The sequence below is a fragment of the Ambystoma mexicanum genome, chromosome 4p (genome assembly GCF_040938575.1).
Source record: "Ambystoma mexicanum isolate Mex_15411 chromosome 4p, UKY_AmexF1_1, whole genome shotgun sequence".
In the NCBI taxonomy this organism is placed as follows: domain Eukaryota; kingdom Metazoa; phylum Chordata; class Amphibia; order Caudata; family Ambystomatidae; genus Ambystoma; species Ambystoma mexicanum.
The window spans coordinates 113,229,285-113,247,004 of record NC_090927.1 but is presented as its reverse complement, the minus strand read 5'-3'; the positions used below and the strand labels follow the sequence as shown (position 1 = coordinate 113,247,004).

The window sequence follows — 17,720 nt, the reverse complement described above, 5'->3', positions numbered from 1 at the left end:
CAGCATGGCTCGCAGGGGGGCCCCCACATTTTGTGTTGCGCCACTGAGCACATCCCTTTACCTTCCTGCTGCAGTGTCGTCAGGTGTGGGAGACTGCATTCAGACCCAGGTCCCTTCATACCACAGTCACCAACTTGATCATTTATATTAGGCCTCCTGGCCACTCGAGAAAAAAGTACATTTACCCCAAGACAGGTATCTCTGAAAGGTTGTTAAGGCTGCAGTAGAGCCAGTTGCACAAGCTTGATTTCTGTTGGAAGGTGCCTCAGCCCAATCAGTCTTTCAGATAGACCAGTCAGACTCTTAAAAGAGATGCAATGTTCAAATAGCAATTACCCATTTATGAGTTTGAGTATTTACTTGGGTTTTAGTGTCGGTGTGCAGCACCAGGCTCTTTTTTTACATGAATACACCATGCAAAACATAAGCCCTATTCATGGAACAATTTTAGTCCCTAGAAGAATATATGAAGCTGGCCTGGTGCATCCATGATCCTTTTTAATTGTCTTTTTGATTTATTTTTAATACTTAGAATCTAGCAACATGCAGTACATAAGTTTCCTAATTTTGCATACAGGCAAAAAGTTGTGCCCAGGCTTGTACGTCATGGTGAAGTCGGAGCCAGAATTGTAGCTAATGTCAAATGAGACCAGAGTAAAAAACGTCTTTGCTTGATCACATCTTCCTGCAAGCACAGGTTTCCTGGTCTATCATGGAAACCCATGCTTTCCGAACATGCTGGCCAAGTAAGAGGCAGTCACATGTCTGTCACGCTGTGGTAAAAAGGCATGAGAAGCCGAACGTCAGATTTTGTTTTAATAAAGCGCAAACCTAAGTTTGGAAGTAATGTTTTAATGGGGATGGGGAGGTGATAAAACAATTGCTAGCTGGAGGCTTGTAGGGGCTGTTGGACTGTGTCGACGAGTGAGTGTGCATGGGTTTTGCTTTGTCATCATCAGTGATGTATCAGATTTACTCTGAAAGTATTCTTTAGCTTTGCACTGAATTCACCGATCGAGGGGGTGATTCTGATGTCAGTTTGGAGCATGTCGCAGATTCTGCAGTCATAGTTGTAGGTCAATTTATCTCTTTCTTGATTTTAAGCCTGAATATATGTTGGTATCTGGTGTTTAATTGACCACTGGAGCAGGTGATATGCTCACCTAGGTAGGATGAGTTTTGATCGGAACTGCCTTATATGTAATATCAAGAATTGATGTAGGAACACTCTGTGAAACTGCACAAGACTTACCTCCATGGTTTTAGGTAACCCACCTTTTGGTATAGGTCTGTACTACACACATTGGTAGTGTGAGCAGCCAGGCCTGTCTCAAGAGGGGTAAATGTGAGCTGTAGAGCTGGGCAAATAAAATCGGTTAATACAAGTAGCCAAGTAACACTTATACTCAAGGTTTCTGTTATAAATAGTTATTTAATTAACATCAATTTTTTAAATAAGCATTCTTTAAAAAGGCAGTTTGTTGTAAGAATGTAAATAGGCTTTAAAATGTCTTTTCAGAATCAAAACAAGTTTGTGGCTAATCTTTGGATATGCTTCTTATGCAATTCCTACACCCTGAGGTGACTTCAACCACAAGGACAGTAATGGCAATTAGATATCACACTAGTAAACTTTGCAGATTCTGAGGTTGTAGAAAGGGAAGGTTAGGGAAGGAAAAAGGTTAGACAGTTTCTCCTCCCCTGGCAAGGATCAGCAACAGAGCCTTCACCTTAGATAAAACCCACACCAAAGGGCTGGTTCTGAAGTGAAGCAGAACAAGCAATAGACCTGTTAGGCATGTAATCATTAGGACCCTGATTAGAACCAGCAGATGCTATATTTCTTGCTTCTCAGGGCCCACCTAGTGGTTGACTGCATCAGTTTATTCCCCCCTTGAGTGTTTGAAAAACAGGGGGTGGGGATTTGGTGCGCCTGACCTCCTGGCCACCAGTCGTCTTGACCTCGGTTTTGGTACCATCTCAGCCACGGTCAATTATGATGCAACACGGGCAGCTCAAAGGGTCCAAAAGGGACGCTGCAGTACTTACCCTGCTGCCTTAAATTAATGAATTCATATATTTCACTCCACTCCGCTTCTCAACGGGAGGGGGAAAACAGGAGAAAAGCACACACTCCCATTCCGGGCAGCATACCAAGTGCTGCGTGCCACCTGCCTGGACCTCTGCAAACCCTACTATGGGCTGTACGCTGTCTTCTGATCTCCGCAGCTTCCTACAGACAGCTGCTTACAGGTTCCATAGCATGACCCGGTGGGCAACACAGAGAGGTAGGAAGCCCAGGAAAGCAGGGATACAAAACAAGCGAGGGAGAACCCCTCCGACAGAGACACTGATGCCCAGGCAACAGTGACCTGCGAAGCACGAACAGGACACTGCCGGCAAGCCGCACCATGGGTGCGCAGCTGGGGGAGCAGAGGAGAGCACGTTCACATGGCCGCTTCCGTCAGATCAATTTTGAACTAAACTTTGCGAGTCTAACAAGTCTACCAACACTTTTTGCTGGACTTGTGTTATTTTTCTTTTTTTTTTTACAGTTTTCCGTAGTGAGTGGTAATATTTTTCCCCACTCAGTCTTTTGCTCTACCTTTTGGGAACCTTTTTCAACCCTTTACGTTGTCTCTTTTTAGAGTCATGATTTCCTCTATCTTTTAAAGCATCTGCAATTTATTATTACAGCACACATCACTTTCTCTGAGCTTCTTGAGCTCCCCTTTTTATTTTTCCTTGTGATGACAAACGTTACCAAGGACAGGGGGATACTTTTTATTGTACCTGAATTTTATATTGTGGAATCAGCACACCCCACCTTATGTGGAGTGCTGAGGGCACATTGTATCCCTTTTCTCACTTCTCCTGTAGCTTCTAGTTACAGTGACGAGTCTGAATGGATGGCTGGTGGCATTGGATGGTTTTCTACCGATTTTGTGAAACTTGCATCGCAGGCTGTATTGCAGCTGTGGTAAGCGACACCTGGGGCACCCTGGTTCCAAAATGGTGCCGTCTTCTTTTCTGGCCAACTCACGACTTGTCCTTTCTTGAGCCGCCTTCCGCTGACTTGGTTGGGGGAAGTTCTGCTCATTCCTTTGTCTTTGCCAGGCTCCCATTGGGAAGCCCAGCTGAAGCCGGTGTGTCTGGCAGGACAGCAAACTGGGAGGTCACCAAAACTCCTTGGGTTTTTGACCACCAGTGTGTCTGCTTGGATCCAGTCCTGACTGGGTGCCTGACTGTCCCAATGGGACGGCCACCACCCAAGTTTCAATGTAGAATGCATGCTGATTGCCTGGGTTCCTGCATAAAAGCCAAGGGTCTTTATGCTGAAGTCTGTCAACCACTGAAAGATCCATTCCAAAGAAGGATGACAACTGCAGCCACCTCCAGCGACTGCCAAAGCCCACTGAGTGACAGCTTCTACTCCAGCCCTTTCTTCTGTGCGACAGGGAAGTTCTAGACTGGAGCACTACCTCCTTCGGACCAGTGGGCCTAACCAGTCTCCAGACCAGCTACAGTTTAAAACATACAGTTTAAAACATACCATGATGAACTGCGACCTTCCAAGCCTGCAACATCCGACCTCTGGCACTGCTGCGGTGCATTGTCTTGTCATGCGTGGTTCTGGCAGCTAACTTGTGGACATCTGTCTGAGCCTACAGAGCCTCCATCCGATCGTAGAAGTCCCCTCAGCTAAATCGTGGACCAAGAGAAGGAAGAAAGTCTGCCGGGTGAAAACTGACGCTGCTACAAAGCCGGCGTTGAGTCTCCACAGCCAAGGATCATCTGTTGGGCATCCCTGTGACCCTCTAAGGCCAGAGACCCGAACCGCAGCTACTGTCATCTTATCTTGGAGACCCGCCGGTGACATTGTTCTTAATCATAGAAGGTACTGTCTCACTCCTGGGTACTTACCTGGGCAGTTATGTTGCTGCTCACTCCACCTGAGCTTCTTGAGTCACGTTGGGGTGGACGACCCAACTGTGTTCTCCTAGGCTTTGGGACATCCGTCCTTTTAGGCTGAAATCCTTCAGGTGGCTTACCTATTCCCCCTGAACCCTTTGAGTCCAATTTAGTTACTTCGTACGAAAAGCATCATCTGTGAATTTGGCAACTTTTACAGCGTCTGTCTTCCTTCGTTCTGCCGCCCCCAGGTCACTGGTCCCCCACTTCCCCCATCTGATGTTTGAGTCTCCCAATCCCCAGATGGGGTTGGACTAAGTTATCTAAACTTGCCAATATTGATATTTAGTAAATGTTGGTTGATGAATGATTTGCTAACCTAAAGCTATTCTTGATACTTAGCTGTTTCTCATCTAAAGGTCTACTATTGCTACAGCAAATGTCCTAATGTGTATACATGTGTGAAACATTCCTTACTTACCAGAATTGCATTTTCAGTTTACATTGCCCTTGTATATAATAATCATATTTTTCTGCAACTACAGTGGGCAAGTGTTTCCTTGACTTTAAGTGTACTCAAAGGTCTTCAAGGTCTACATCCCTCCCCCTGCTCGACCATAGCTACCGAACCCTTTGGGTAGTTCAGGCCAAACCTAAGACTTGGAGCCCTGTGCATCCGAGGGTGTGTCTTCTGAAGTTCTACCACAGGTGGACTTTAGTAAAACCCCCTGACAAGCACATTAACATAAAAATAAAAATTGAGCTTATGATTGCAAAGGTTGTCGGGGCGAGTGCATGAGCAGGGTCTAGCATTACCTGGCAAATGGTGTACTTGGGCCTATGATAGCGGATTGGTCAAGTGCATGGTTCAATTTTAATACAGAGCTCCTCAAAGATGTGGGTTACTGACTATTTTATGGTAATGGTTAATAATGCCGTATCAATCGTTCGATGTGAGAAACGGAGCACAGCGTGGCAATTCCTCTCAAATGATTGGTGGTACCTGGTCATGTCAACACAGAATAATACATTTACTACAAAAAATTTGTTTTAAGTATTTTAACCACATTTTACTCTTCTGTTTTTAACATTGTTTTTTAAAAAAGAAATGGTATCTATTTTATTTACAATGGTGTTACTTTAAGCAATGTCCCATATTTTTATGTTGTTCTGTTTTTCCTCTAGAGATATCTCTGGGAACCCCCAGCTGGACCTGTCCATTACTGCCTTCCAGGGATTCACAAACCTCCAGTACATGTGAGTGATCAGCTGTGCTAAATATTGTGCTATAAGCAGTGCTGCGTATGCTTGTCTGCATCTTACCCTGTCCATTGGTAGATGGGCTGCCTTTCCTCTGATAGTTCAACACCAAATGGAACCTGACCTGGGTTTAGCTACTGGGGTGGCTGTGCACATCAACCTTGCGACTAATATATACATTCTAAGGAGTTTGCACACCTTTGCCATGGCTGCAGCAGTGTTGTTATTGAACAGTCCACAGACACATTTTTCTGGAGTCAACTTCTAAATCTTCGTTTTAGGAAAAATGAAACCTTTTCTTCTGAGTCAAGACTTTGGCTCATCGGTACAGGCCTTTCTCATCTGCCTTTCAGGCTGTCCTAAGTCATTCTCCTTGCTGCTGCTTGACTTGACTTGACTTGTCTCTGGAGCCAGAAGGTCTAATCTTGTCTCCACAGATTTCTTTTCCAAGACCATCCCGATTACCAGTAACAATTCGCTTTTGTTCCTTAAGCCCTATGGCCAGCTTCTTTAGGTCTATTTTACTTACTTGGATACTGTTGGTGCCTCCCTCAAGCTCACCAGAAGCTCCAAGTGGTAGTTTTGAGAGAGCAGCCCAGACCTAACCCTCATGAGATGGGGTAGATAATAAGTGCAGTAAACACTTCATTTATTGGCAATCAGAGCATGTCCACACACTAAATTTGTATGAAAAAATAATAGTTATGTAGGAGAAGGCACAATGTAACACTGAGTAGAAAACGTTTCAAGAATAGATCTTTAGTGTTCAGTAAGAGTCCTTCCAAGAAGAAATATGCAGTAACAGGTATGTAAATAGTGTTATTATATAGGCCAGTAAGTTTAGAGAGACCATTGGTGTGAATTGGGGGCAGTGTTTGGCAGGAAAGTTACCTTTTGTGTGAAAGGGTCCCAGGGATCAGTTTCTGAAGTTTGGGTGGAGTGAGACCCACAGGAGACCCTGGTGATGAAGAGGTCCAGGGATGATGGTTTAAATAAAGACATGTTAGCATTGCCAGAGAGTCAGAAGATGAATACTCTGGGACCTAAAAAGCAGTTCTGGCGTACACTGTTTCCTGGGCACATTGTTCAATGAATGCTAGGCCTCCAGCAGCAAGACCTAATGTGCAGGAGGAACTCCAAGATCCTTGAGAAGGACGATTATAGAAGATTTGGTGATTCCCAGGTTGAGGGTCCGAGCCAGAGGATGGGAAAGGTCAGTGCGCTTTGGTAACCCCTGATGCAGGGTTCCAAAGTCAAACACTTGCACAGCATTCAACTTCTGAGGATGGTGACCATGTTAAGAGATCCTTAAGGAAGAATGAAAATTATGGGAAGGTCAAGAAGAGTGCCACCCTCATGTGAAGGGTCGAGAAGGAGAGTTCGGAGGTATGGCTGCAGCACAGGAGCTGGAACTGGTGTCTCTTGCCGGATATCCTGGGATGAAGATTCTCTGGTTGGTTGGGCATAGGGACTCTTCAAAGTACAGGCAGCAAAAGGGGAACTGCTTCTGAGTCAGGCGATGCAGGTATGGTCAGTCAGTCGCTTCAGGGAGATGAGGCCTTCGAGGAGGAGATCTGATCCTGTTGCCCCCACCGGATCTGGGAAAAGGAGCTCCACACAAGGTCCATTCTAGTCATCTGGAGAGGCAGCACTTCACCGTCTGATTCTTTGTAGAATGAAAAGATTCTGGCACAAAGCTTCGGTCCTTGTTCCAGCAATGCGAGGTACACAGTTCGAACAGGTATGTATGTGTGTGTGTGTGTGTGTGTGTGTTGAATCCCCCTCAGGAGGTAATGAGTGGACACACCTGTTAGGGAGATAATCCCCTCTCCTAGTGAGACCCCCAGCACTTGTTTTTGGACCTTCTTTCAGTCCTGAATGAGTGGACCCTTTCCCACTCATTCATTCTTGTGGAATCTGGGGAACTCTATTCTTTGTATTCTACCTGTATTATGGAGTCCGTCTGCTCCATAGTTCTTGAAGGCATCTGTGTTTTCACTACTGCAGCACACAGCACCTTATGGGCAGTGTTGCTGGGGACCCTGTTAGGCAAGATTGTATGCAGTACCCTTTGGGAGACTACGCCAACCCTGTCCTCCTGGCAGTAGGAACCCAACCTTTGGTATAAATCTGCACTACACAGGTTGGTAGTGTGGCTGAGCAGCCAGGCTTATCCCAAGAGGGGTCAATGTGAGCTGTAGGGTTATAACATGAGGATTCACAGTGAAAGTTATCCAAATACACTCTTGAACTGAAGGTTGCTTGATTAAACAATTATTTATTAATTTAATAGTCAGTTGAATAAGCCTTCTTTAGAAGGGAGCAAATATATAACACAAAAATGCACTTCGAAATACACACTCAGTTTCAATAAATCTGTAGATAACTACAGACACTTCCTACACTCTCAGGTGACTTAAATAACTAGGACACTGTGGGCATTGGTATATCACTGGTACATTTAGAGCCATACTGAGTTTGGGGTCCATAAGAATGGTTTTAGGGAATAAAACAAAGGTTAACAAATATTCTTAAGCAGGTAAGTACTTTTTGAACCCTCCAATGCAAAGTAAATTAACCCTTTCTTGGGGGAAAGGTAAAGCACAAAGTCAGGGGTAAGAATAGTCTTTCAGGAAGCCAGGACAGTCAATGTTAATCAAGCACTTCTTGCAGGTAGGTAAAAAGTCATCTTGCACAAAGTTTTTAGAAGTCTTTGTAGAAAATGAAATCACTGTAGGGCCACAAGATGGGAGGCTTGTGAGGGGCAAAGCTGCAAGTAACTCTGCAAAAGCAACCAAGTCAAGCATCAGCCGAGAGCTAGCAAGGCTACACAACAAGAAGTAAGTCCGCTTAGTTTTACAGTACCTTTTGTTTGGATAAATTGGTTCCAGCTGGCTTCTGTTCCTGTGTAGGTCTGCAGATCCTGTTGTTCCTCGGCCTCAGTCATGGGGATAAGAGGGAGGATGTCTGGGGACTCCTGCACTACGAGAACAAACTTCAGATCAGTGGGACTTTGTGTTTCAGTTCTTCTCATCTCTCGCAAATAGCACCACTGCAGTTCTTGGATAACACTATGAACTTTCCTTGCATCTGGGGTCCAGCACTCTGTTGAGGTGGCTCAGGCTTGGTCAGCCCTGCTTCTTGGGAGTCCGGAGGATCTTCCTGGAGCTCGGGTCCAACTTAAAGACACTCACTTGATTCTGGTTTTCCTCTCCCTGGCAATCTGTTCCTGCAGCAGCAATGGAAGTAAAGCCAGCTCTGAGAGGATGTCCAGAAGAGCTTGTCTTGGGGTTGATTGGTCCCACCAACCCATGGGGAGAAGTCATCCTTTGCAGGACTTCTCTAGTCGAAGCAATTTTGGAACTTCAGCAGGGCTTCACCGAGCAAACCAACAGTCCTGGAGTTGCAGCAGGCATCTCTTCCAAGTTCTTCTTCGGATTCCTTCACCCAGTGGTCCACTCTGCCGTCCAAGCCAAAAAGCCTCACCTTTTTATGCAGGTTTCTCTCATTCATTCCAGCCTAGCTGTCAATCACACAGCAGAGTGGCTGTCCTCCAAGGACAGCCAGTTAACCAATCACCTTTGGTTGTATTCCTGTAAACAAGGGGATTAAGCACAGGGAGTTTTGGGCACCTCCCTCACTTCCTGCCCCCACCAGACATACTGGAGCCAGAGGCGGGCTTCACTCATGAATCCCGCCAAAGACAAAATGAACAAATGGACCAAACCTGGTGTGGTGCACAGAGTAAATCTCAAGAAGGACCTTTACAACAAGAAATGACGAAAAACGAAGACCGGGGCCATTTTGACAAAATGGGCACCGATGGGTGCCTTACTGCTGCTTGTGAACGCAGCCCGTGGTAAAAACACACGATGGTAGTAAAAAGTAAACCACTGCCACCAGCCATTAATTGTAGAAAGGGTGACATAAAAATGTTACATGAGAAACTAGACAAAGGGGATACTAAGTAACCCCTCCACACTATTGGAAGATAGCGTGTGCTGGGTCTAGAAAGTTACAAATGTAAGTAAAGTCAATTTCACTTCACGGCTCTTGGAAATGGTTACCCAAGAAAAGGTATTTAAACCTTTGGGAAATCTGAAAGACTTCCCTGTGCCACTGCACTGAAGGTGCTGTGTGTCACAATGTAAAAAGATGATGCCTATGAGTTTATCAGACTCCAAAACCAAAAGAAACAGTTCAAATCACAGAAAAATACATGACAGAGTGGGAAAAAGGTCTCGCACTCTCCAGGTCAAAATGAAAAGTCCTAAAGTCCAGCAAAAGTGCTTGGGGTCTCTCAGGTAAAAGGGAACTGGTTTCAGGCTTTCAAGGCATAGTCCTGTGACTCCGTAGGTCCTCGGAAAACTACAACCTCCATCTTGGTGAATGGAAGGGAGGGGGGGAGGGGTCAATAAAGGACCCAGTCGTGTAAAGACAAACTATTTCACACAGCGGAAAATACCCCATCATTCTAGCCACCTAATATGAGAGGGAATGTGTTCTCTGGAATACTGTATGTGACCTTTTGGGGGTACCCCAGACTTGGGAGTAATAATACTTAAATCGGAGCACATAAAAACTGAGCCAAGTTATGTCAGGCTTTTGATGAAGCCTAGCTGGGAGGAAAAGAAAACCCTTGTTAGGGATAATTCTCAAAAATGTGCTAATTCCTCTTTACTTCAGAGACCCCCAGTTCTTTTGCTGGGCTCTAGGACTTTTTCATTTTTAACTGGAGAGAGCGAGACCCTTTTTTCCCCCACTCTCTCGTGTATTTTAATGTGATTTGAACACTTTGTTTCTTTTGGTTTTTGGAGTCGGACAAACTCCATAGGCATTGTTTTGCATTGTAGCACACAGCACCTTCAGATGTCCCCAAAGGCTTAAAACACCTTTCTCTCGGATAACTACTGTTTTCAAGAACAGTAAAGTGAAATTGACTTTACTTTACCCATTTAAATTTCTAGACCCAGCACACACTACTTACAACAGGGTGCTGGAGGGGTTACCTAGTATTCCCTTTGTTTAGCTTCTCATGTAACATATGAATGTTACCCTTTACTCGATGAATGGCTGGTGGCAGTGGTTTACTTTTAACTACCGTGGTGTGTCATTACCGCGGCCTGCGTTCGCAGCTGCAGGAAAGTATCCTTGGGTGCCATTTTTGTCAAAATAGCCCCAGTCTTTTTTTGTCATTTCTTTGTGGAAAGGTCCTTCTTGAAATTTACTGTGCACGCCAAACCAGATTTGGTCCCTTTGTCCGTTTTGTCTTTGACGGGATTCACGAGTGAAGCCTGCCTCTGGCTCCAGGGTGTCTGGTGGGGGCAGGAAGTGAGGGAGGTGCCCGAAACTCCCTGTGCTTTGTCTCCCAGGAGACAGGAATGCACTCCTAGGTGATTGGCCGGCTGGCTGTCCAGCAAGGACAGCCACCCTGCTGGGTGATTTGACAGCCAGGCTGAATGAATGGGAGAAATCTGCCAAAAAGGTGACACTTCTTTGGCTTGGAAGACAGTCGACCACTGGACGACGGAATCCGAAGAAGAGCTTGAAGAGGACAGTTGCTACAACTCCTGGACCGTTGGTTTGCCCGGTGAAGCCCTGCTGCTGTGCTGAAACTCCAAATTCGCATCGACAGAGAAGCCCCTGCAAGAACGACTTCTCCCTTTGAGTTGGTGGGACAAATCGACTCCAAAGTAAGCCACCTGGACATCCGTCTCGAAGCTGGTTGAAATTCAACAGAGTTGCTGCAGGAACCGAAACACCAGGGAGAGGAACACCAGTTTCTGTGCATTGCTTTTAAGCTGGCCAAGAGCTCTGGGAAAATCCTCCGGACTCCCAGGAAGCAGGACTGACCGAGCCTGAGCCACCTCAACAGAGTGCTGGACCCCAGATGCAAGGAAAGTCTGTCTCGACATCCAGGAACTGCAGTGGTGCTGTTTTCAGTAGACACGAGATGAAACACCAAATTGCCACTTGTTTGAAGATAGCCTGTTGCTGTCAGTAACCGTCCCATTGCAGTGCAGGAGTCCCCAGAAATCCTCCCTCTTGTCCCCACGACTGAGGCCCAGGAACACCAGGATCTGCAGAGCTGCACAGGAACAGAAGTCATCTGCTGCTTTTCTTCTCACTAAAGGTACTTACTTCTTGTTGTAGATTTGTTTCTACTCTTCACAAGCCTAACAGCTTGTGGCCCTACATTGATTCTTCTTCTTAACTGAAGACGTCTAAAACATTGTGCAAAGACTTTTCTACTTACCTGCAAGAAGTGCTTCAGCTACATAGACATTTGCCTATTGACTTTGGCCTAGCCTGCTTCCACTGAAAGACTCTGCTCTCCTCTGACATTGGGGAGGGTTGAAAAGTATGTGTCTGCTTAAGAATTGTGATCCCTTGTTTGTTCTTTGCCACCTCTCAGTGCTATTCTAAATGCTAACCGTAACATATCAATGTCCACAGTGTCTTAACAATTGATGTTACCTGAGGGTGTAGGAAGTGTCTGTGTGGCATCCCCAATGGGTATTTGCTGATTTAGAAACTGAGTGTGTATTCTGAAGGTATTTGTGTGTTGCTATAACATTGCTCCCTTTTAAAGAAGGCTTATATAAATGACCGGTAAATAAATAATTGTTTTATCAAGAAACCTTGAGTTTAAGTGTTTGTTTGAATACTTGTCACTGTGTTTCTTTGTGTTACGACTCTACTGCTCACATTGATCCCTCGTGAGATGAGCCTGGCTGCTCAGCCACACTACCAACCTGTCTAGTTCAGACTTATACCAAAGGTTAGGTCCTATTGCCAGGAGGCTGAGATTGTTGTAGTGCTCCCTAAGAGCACTACCCCCAAAATCTGTAACTAACAGCCAAGAACACAGAAAAGCCAGAAAAAACCTATAGGCTTTTACCAAATGTTAAAGGTATTTGTACCGCGCACCGTCACCAACGGAATTGGTCCCCAGGCGCTCAGGCGGATCTGCAAACGATAAAGGTGGGATGGGTTAGTAGGTTGAAGAAGGGAGTAGGATAGTGAGAGGAGTGGTGTGCTGTTGGCAGCTTCAACTCAGTATACACCGGGTGCTGAGCTTTGGTGCAGGTATCGGATCGGAGTCAGTCCGCGCGTGCTGTTGATCCGGTTTGTGGTGTTGCAGTGTTGTGAAGTGCGTGCGGTTTGTTGTGCGAGAGATGGTTGTGTGAGTTTTTGAGTGAGATAAGTATGCAGAGTTTGACCTTATTGGTTAGTGGGTTATCTGACCTTTACCAATGCTAGCACTTGCAGTTCTGGGGAGTGTGGCACTCGTCGGCCCTCACATTCCCATCTAGATGCGGCGCAGGCCAATGATTAGGGCTCCATACAGGTGTGATCATGCCAACATTCACACTTTTATCTAGCCGCGGCGCAGGCTAGTGTTTAGAGATCGGTCCAGGTGTGGGCAAGCTAACGTTCACAACTCCATCCGAACGCCACGCAGGCTGGTGTTCACGGCTTTTGAGTGTGGCACAAGCTGGCATTCACGTTTTTCTAGGCACGGGCGTGTTATCCTTCGATCAATCCTATCTACATGCGACGCGGGCCAACGTCTATCTAGATGCGTCTGCCGGTCTGGGTGTGTTTGTCGGGTGTGTACGAGTCTAGGTTTCGTCTGGGTCTAGTTGTGTGGTCAGTCTCTGTAGCCTTCCTTTGCGGCTATTTCCATGATGTCTTATGCTCTGTCGAGTGGTTGGTTCTTAGGCTTGAGTGTTTGTCCAATTTGAGGATGCCGAGGTTGGAGTTATTTTCATCATTGTTTTAGTGTATGGGCATTCCGGTGCGTCTCCATAGTGGTTACGCTTTGAAGAGCCATGATTTGAGGAGTTTCCTGAATGCTAGGTGGTTTGTTGTATTCCGTATATTCTTAGATAGGTTGTTCCAAGTTTTGGGTGCCTGGTGAGAGAAAGACGATCCTCCGAGTTTTTTCCTGTTGTAGGGTTTTGGTTCCAGGCGTATGTCGGTGCTTGATCTTAGTGTTCTTGTCGGTTGATGTAGGCGTAGTTTGGTACTTAGGAATTCTGCGCCTTGTTTGTGTATTGCTCTGTGCGTGATGCACATGGCTTTGAACTTTATTTGCTGTTTCAGTGGTAGCCAGTGTAGTATTTTTAGCGCGGGTGTGATGTGTTCTCTTCTGGGTAGCTTGAGGAGGAGTCTGGCTGCTGCATTTTGTATGCGTTTTTTTAGCAGTCGTTCGGGCATGCCCAGGTGTAGGCTATTAGCATAGTCTACTCTGGACATGATCAGAGCGATGATGGTAAGTGTTTTGTTGGCGAACGACAGGAACGGTAGGATCCTTTTTGCTGCTCGCAGGAGGAAGAAACATTTCTTGATTACCGAGTTTACTTGTGGCTCCAGGGTGAGGTTGTTATCCATCAGGACCCCTAGGTTTTTTACAGTTGATGATGGTTCTGGTGTGGTGCCGAGCTCTCTTGGCCAAGGGATGTAGTTGATGTCTCCTCCCTTTTTTGAAACAATCATTATCTCTGTTTTGCCTGGGTTGAGTTTGAGATGGTTGAGGGTCATCCGGTTGAATATGTCTCGAAGGCAATTCTCTAGTGTGGTGTTTTCTTCTCGGGTGTCTTGTATGTTGAAGATTATTTGAGTATCGTCGGCGTAGTTGTACCATGTGAGGCCGTGTTTTTTGATGAGTTTGATTAATAGGTACATGTATATTGAGAGGAGAACCGATTCTGTTCCTCTCATAGGTCTGAAGCCAACTTGTGCCTGGTCTAGTAGGCAATGCTCTTCTATGAATTCGTGGGTTATTTGGTAGACGTACGTTTCTAGCAGTTTGGCTATGTAGGGTATGTTGGAGATGGGTCTGTAGTTAGATGGGTCCTCCACGTTTCCTGTTGTGTCTTTAAGTAGTGGCTTGATGTAAGCCGATTTGAAGGCCTGCGGTACTTTGCCTGTTGAGATTGAGAGGTTGAGGAGATTCCTGTGGTATTCCATGGGGGTTCCTTGTTTGAGAATTGTTTTGTATATGTCCGGGGGGCAAGGGTCTTCAGGAGAGCCTGATTTGTTGCTTTGGTTTACCAGTTTGACGAAAGCCTCAACTGATATTTCTGGGAAGTTTCGCAGCTTGTTTGTGAGTTCCTCGTCTGTGTCGGTGGGGTTTGAGCTGTGAACGCTTGGATTGTTTTGTATGGTGTGTTGGATGGAGGTTATTTTGTTTTTGAAGTGGTCTCCGAGGTCCTCGCAGAGTTTCGTTGATGGAATTGGCGTGTTGTTGCAGGCCGGCTGGTTTTTTATTTTGTTTATGATTTTGAATATTTCTTTTTGAGCGTTTGGTGCACTGGCGATTCGGTTGTCATAGTGTTTCCTCTTCGCTTTTTGTATTTCCTTTTTATATGCGCGGATCTGTTGTAGGAATTTCATTTTGTTTGCAGTGGTGTTTTTGGTCCTCCATTCAGCTTCTAGTTGTCGGTTTTTCCTTTTCATGGCATTGAGTAGTGGGGTGAACCATTTTGCTGTGGTTTTCTTGCGTGATGGGTTGAAAGGCTTTTCTTTGGCGATGTCGTCAAGGGTTGTTGCGATCCAGGTAATGAAGTAGGGCAACTTTTTTGTCTAGGTCTGCTTCTTCCATGGTTGATGCTTGTGGTTTGCTGAGTTCTAGGAGCTCGGTTAGGTTGGAGTTTTTTATGGTTCTCCAATTTCTTTTCATCATGATGGGTTGTTTTTCTTGTTGCTTTTTTGTTGGAGCGGCCGTTGTGATTATGAACGGAATAATGAGGTGGTCGCTCCAAATTATTTGATTTGGGGGGTGCCGTGGTGATGAGATCCTTGTTGGCGAACATAAAGTGTGTGCCCTGCTGAGTGGGTTGCTCCTTTGACTAGTTGTTGCAGGTTCATGGTTGCTAGTTGGGCGGTTAATGATTTTTGTGTGGTTGTGTTTTCTTCGTCGAACCAGATGTTGAAATCTCCAAGGATGATCAGATGGTCGTTAGGGATGTCACGATATTGATTTTTTGACGGTATGATAACCTTCATTTGAAATGGCGGTATACCGCGGTTATTGCGGTATAGTGCACACGTGTGTAAGCATTGTCTTAAATATGATTTGCCAGGAAAAGTCACATTTTCAACAAGACACAATACACAAACAAGAAAACATCACCAAGAATTGTCTTAGTTCTTCTTACAAACATTTATTTTAGTTATAACTCAACGACTTAAACGACTGCCTCCCCCACCACTGAGGGCAATAAAGCCACATGAACATGTAAATCCCTTTAGCATCATGTTAAGCCAAAATTATATTGTGGCTTTACATCCAGAATGGTAAACTAGAAGTCCCAGAATGCAAAATAATGTCGACCTGAAAAATCTATTGAAGCCCACTACTTTCAGTGATTTTAAGACATGTAATAAAGTTGTGTAATAAACAAACAGATATGCCGATTCTTTGCAACAAACCTCCTGCTATTTGGTGGAGGTATAGGATCATATGAGGATAGGTTTTTAATGATAAACATAGGACAAACCCACACGTAACTCGCTCACAAAGAACTTTTGTAGGACAGACTCATTTAGATAGTGGCATAGTGCTGCACCAACCTTACCTTCCAGCCACAATGTTAAATCATGGCGGTTGGTAAACCTGCAAGTGTCTTGGACCCTTGCACAAGTTAACACAGGGCAACAGTGCCCAATCACGGCGGGCAGATTTGCTGGGAAGCAGCTGGGGGTTGGGGTGGGAATGAGTCTGCAAGCACTAGAAGCGCGTTTGCGCAACAACAAAAAACGAAATGTATACCTTTTGCCAAAGTAGCAAAACGTGCCTGTCAGGATGGGGGCCTGGGGCATAGTGCTGCACCAAACTTAACTTCCAGCCACTATGTTAAATCATGGCAGTTGGTAAGCAAGCCTGCAAGGGTCTTTGACCCTTGCACAAGTTAACACAGGGCAACGGTGCCCAATCACAGAGTGGGGCTGGGGAAGGATGTGGGTGGATTGCAGGGACTGGAAAGGAGCTGGGGGTTGGGGTGGCACTGGAGTCTGCAAGCGCTAGAAGCGCATTTGCAACAAGAACAAAAAACACCATTTTGCCAAGTAGAAAATGTCTGGCATATGGACAGTGCTGCACCAAACCTACCTTACGGCTACTTTATTTTTTTGCATCTAGTCTTTAAATGGGTACTTTGTGTTGCTCACTTTAACTATCACAGATTTCCAAGGTGCACTGCTTTGCGAGCTCTTTGGGTTGGAATTGAAAGTGGAAACGTTCCATCATGCATATGAAAGGCTCTGACTGCCACTGATTAGAAATTAGTTTGCAATTGCCCATTTTAACAGTGTGCTTAAATCTGTGCATTTGCCATTTTCAGTCCACCAAACCGTTTCTAAATGCCACAAGCAAGTGTAACCTGAACTTTAAAAAACGAATATTCCAGAAGCTCACATTACCACAATCACCTCCCCCCCCAATCACCCATCCACCCACCCCTCCCCGAACACACAGACTTAAACGGTATGTCTTTTTAACACCACTCCCAAAGCCCGAGAGAAAGCTATTTCCTCACACACAACCCACCCGCCTCTAACAGCACATAATCCTAGCTGACCCCCCCACTCTCCCTCCCCCCCCACAACTCTTCCGCCACACAAGCTAAATTTGCGCAGAGTGAATTTAAACGGAGGGTATTTGCGGTTTGAAAACAAATGGCACGTTGAAGGTGCTGACTGCAGTATTTGAAGCTCCCCAGCCACGGACACACTTGTAATTATACACGCAAGAGGGACCACGTTAAGCTTCCTACTCCAAATAGTGGCAATACAGTAAAAACAATCAATGTTCCAAAGTTTAACACACAGAAGCCTGCACTGTTTTCATCCCGACAAAGTGCATCATGAGCACACTAATTGCAAAAGGAAAATACTCGGCGGCATGTGCTTGATGTATTTGCTTCAGAGAAGGGGGAAGCCTCAAGGACCACTTTCTTGTAAACAACGCGCGTGTAATAAATCACACTTTCGAATCCAGCCCAGCGCTGCAGTTAAGAAAAATAAAAAGAAAACGTACCGTTTCTTTTTGTCCTCGTGCTGTGCCGATTCCGAATCCACATACGGGGAAGGTGCCAACGTTGGAGCCAGCCAACACCCACATGTTAGAAGCTGTGATTTTTAAAATAAAATGAGGGGTTTTATGGAGACTGAACAGAGTTTACTGTCTCCCAGAGTCACACATGCGTCGGGACTCGAGAATGTTCTCCAAGCAGCCTGGGAAAACTCCACCTCCTCCTGTCCCAGGCTCGCTGAGCACAGAAAGAAGCCAGCCCAGCGCCAGCCCTGCTTGCTTGCAATTCGCAATTGCATTCAGTGAAGTGCACAGTACACGTGCAAAACAAAATCATAATTTTAAACGATTTAACGGTACAAACAAAGTAACGGTTATTTAAGTAAAATGAAATTGACCACGGTGTTGATAACGGTATACCGTTACAACCCTAATGGTCGTACTTGATGGCTAGGGTAGTGATTGCTTCCGTGAAGGCGTCTATGAAAGTCGCATCGTAGGTTGGTGG

General features: G+C 45.5%; 1 protein-coding gene across 1 annotated transcript in view; it reads left to right on the top strand.

Moving 5' to 3' along the window:
• Positions 1-17,720, top strand: part of ATRAID (all-trans retinoic acid induced differentiation factor) — a 143,899-nt gene that overhangs the window by 61,777 nt on the left and 64,402 nt on the right. The window contains exon 4 of the mRNA XM_069605504.1: positions 5,098-5,169. Within this exon, the coding sequence (XP_069461605.1) occupies positions 5,098-5,169 (72 nt within the window). The remainder of the gene's footprint in view (positions 1-5,097; positions 5,170-17,720) is intronic.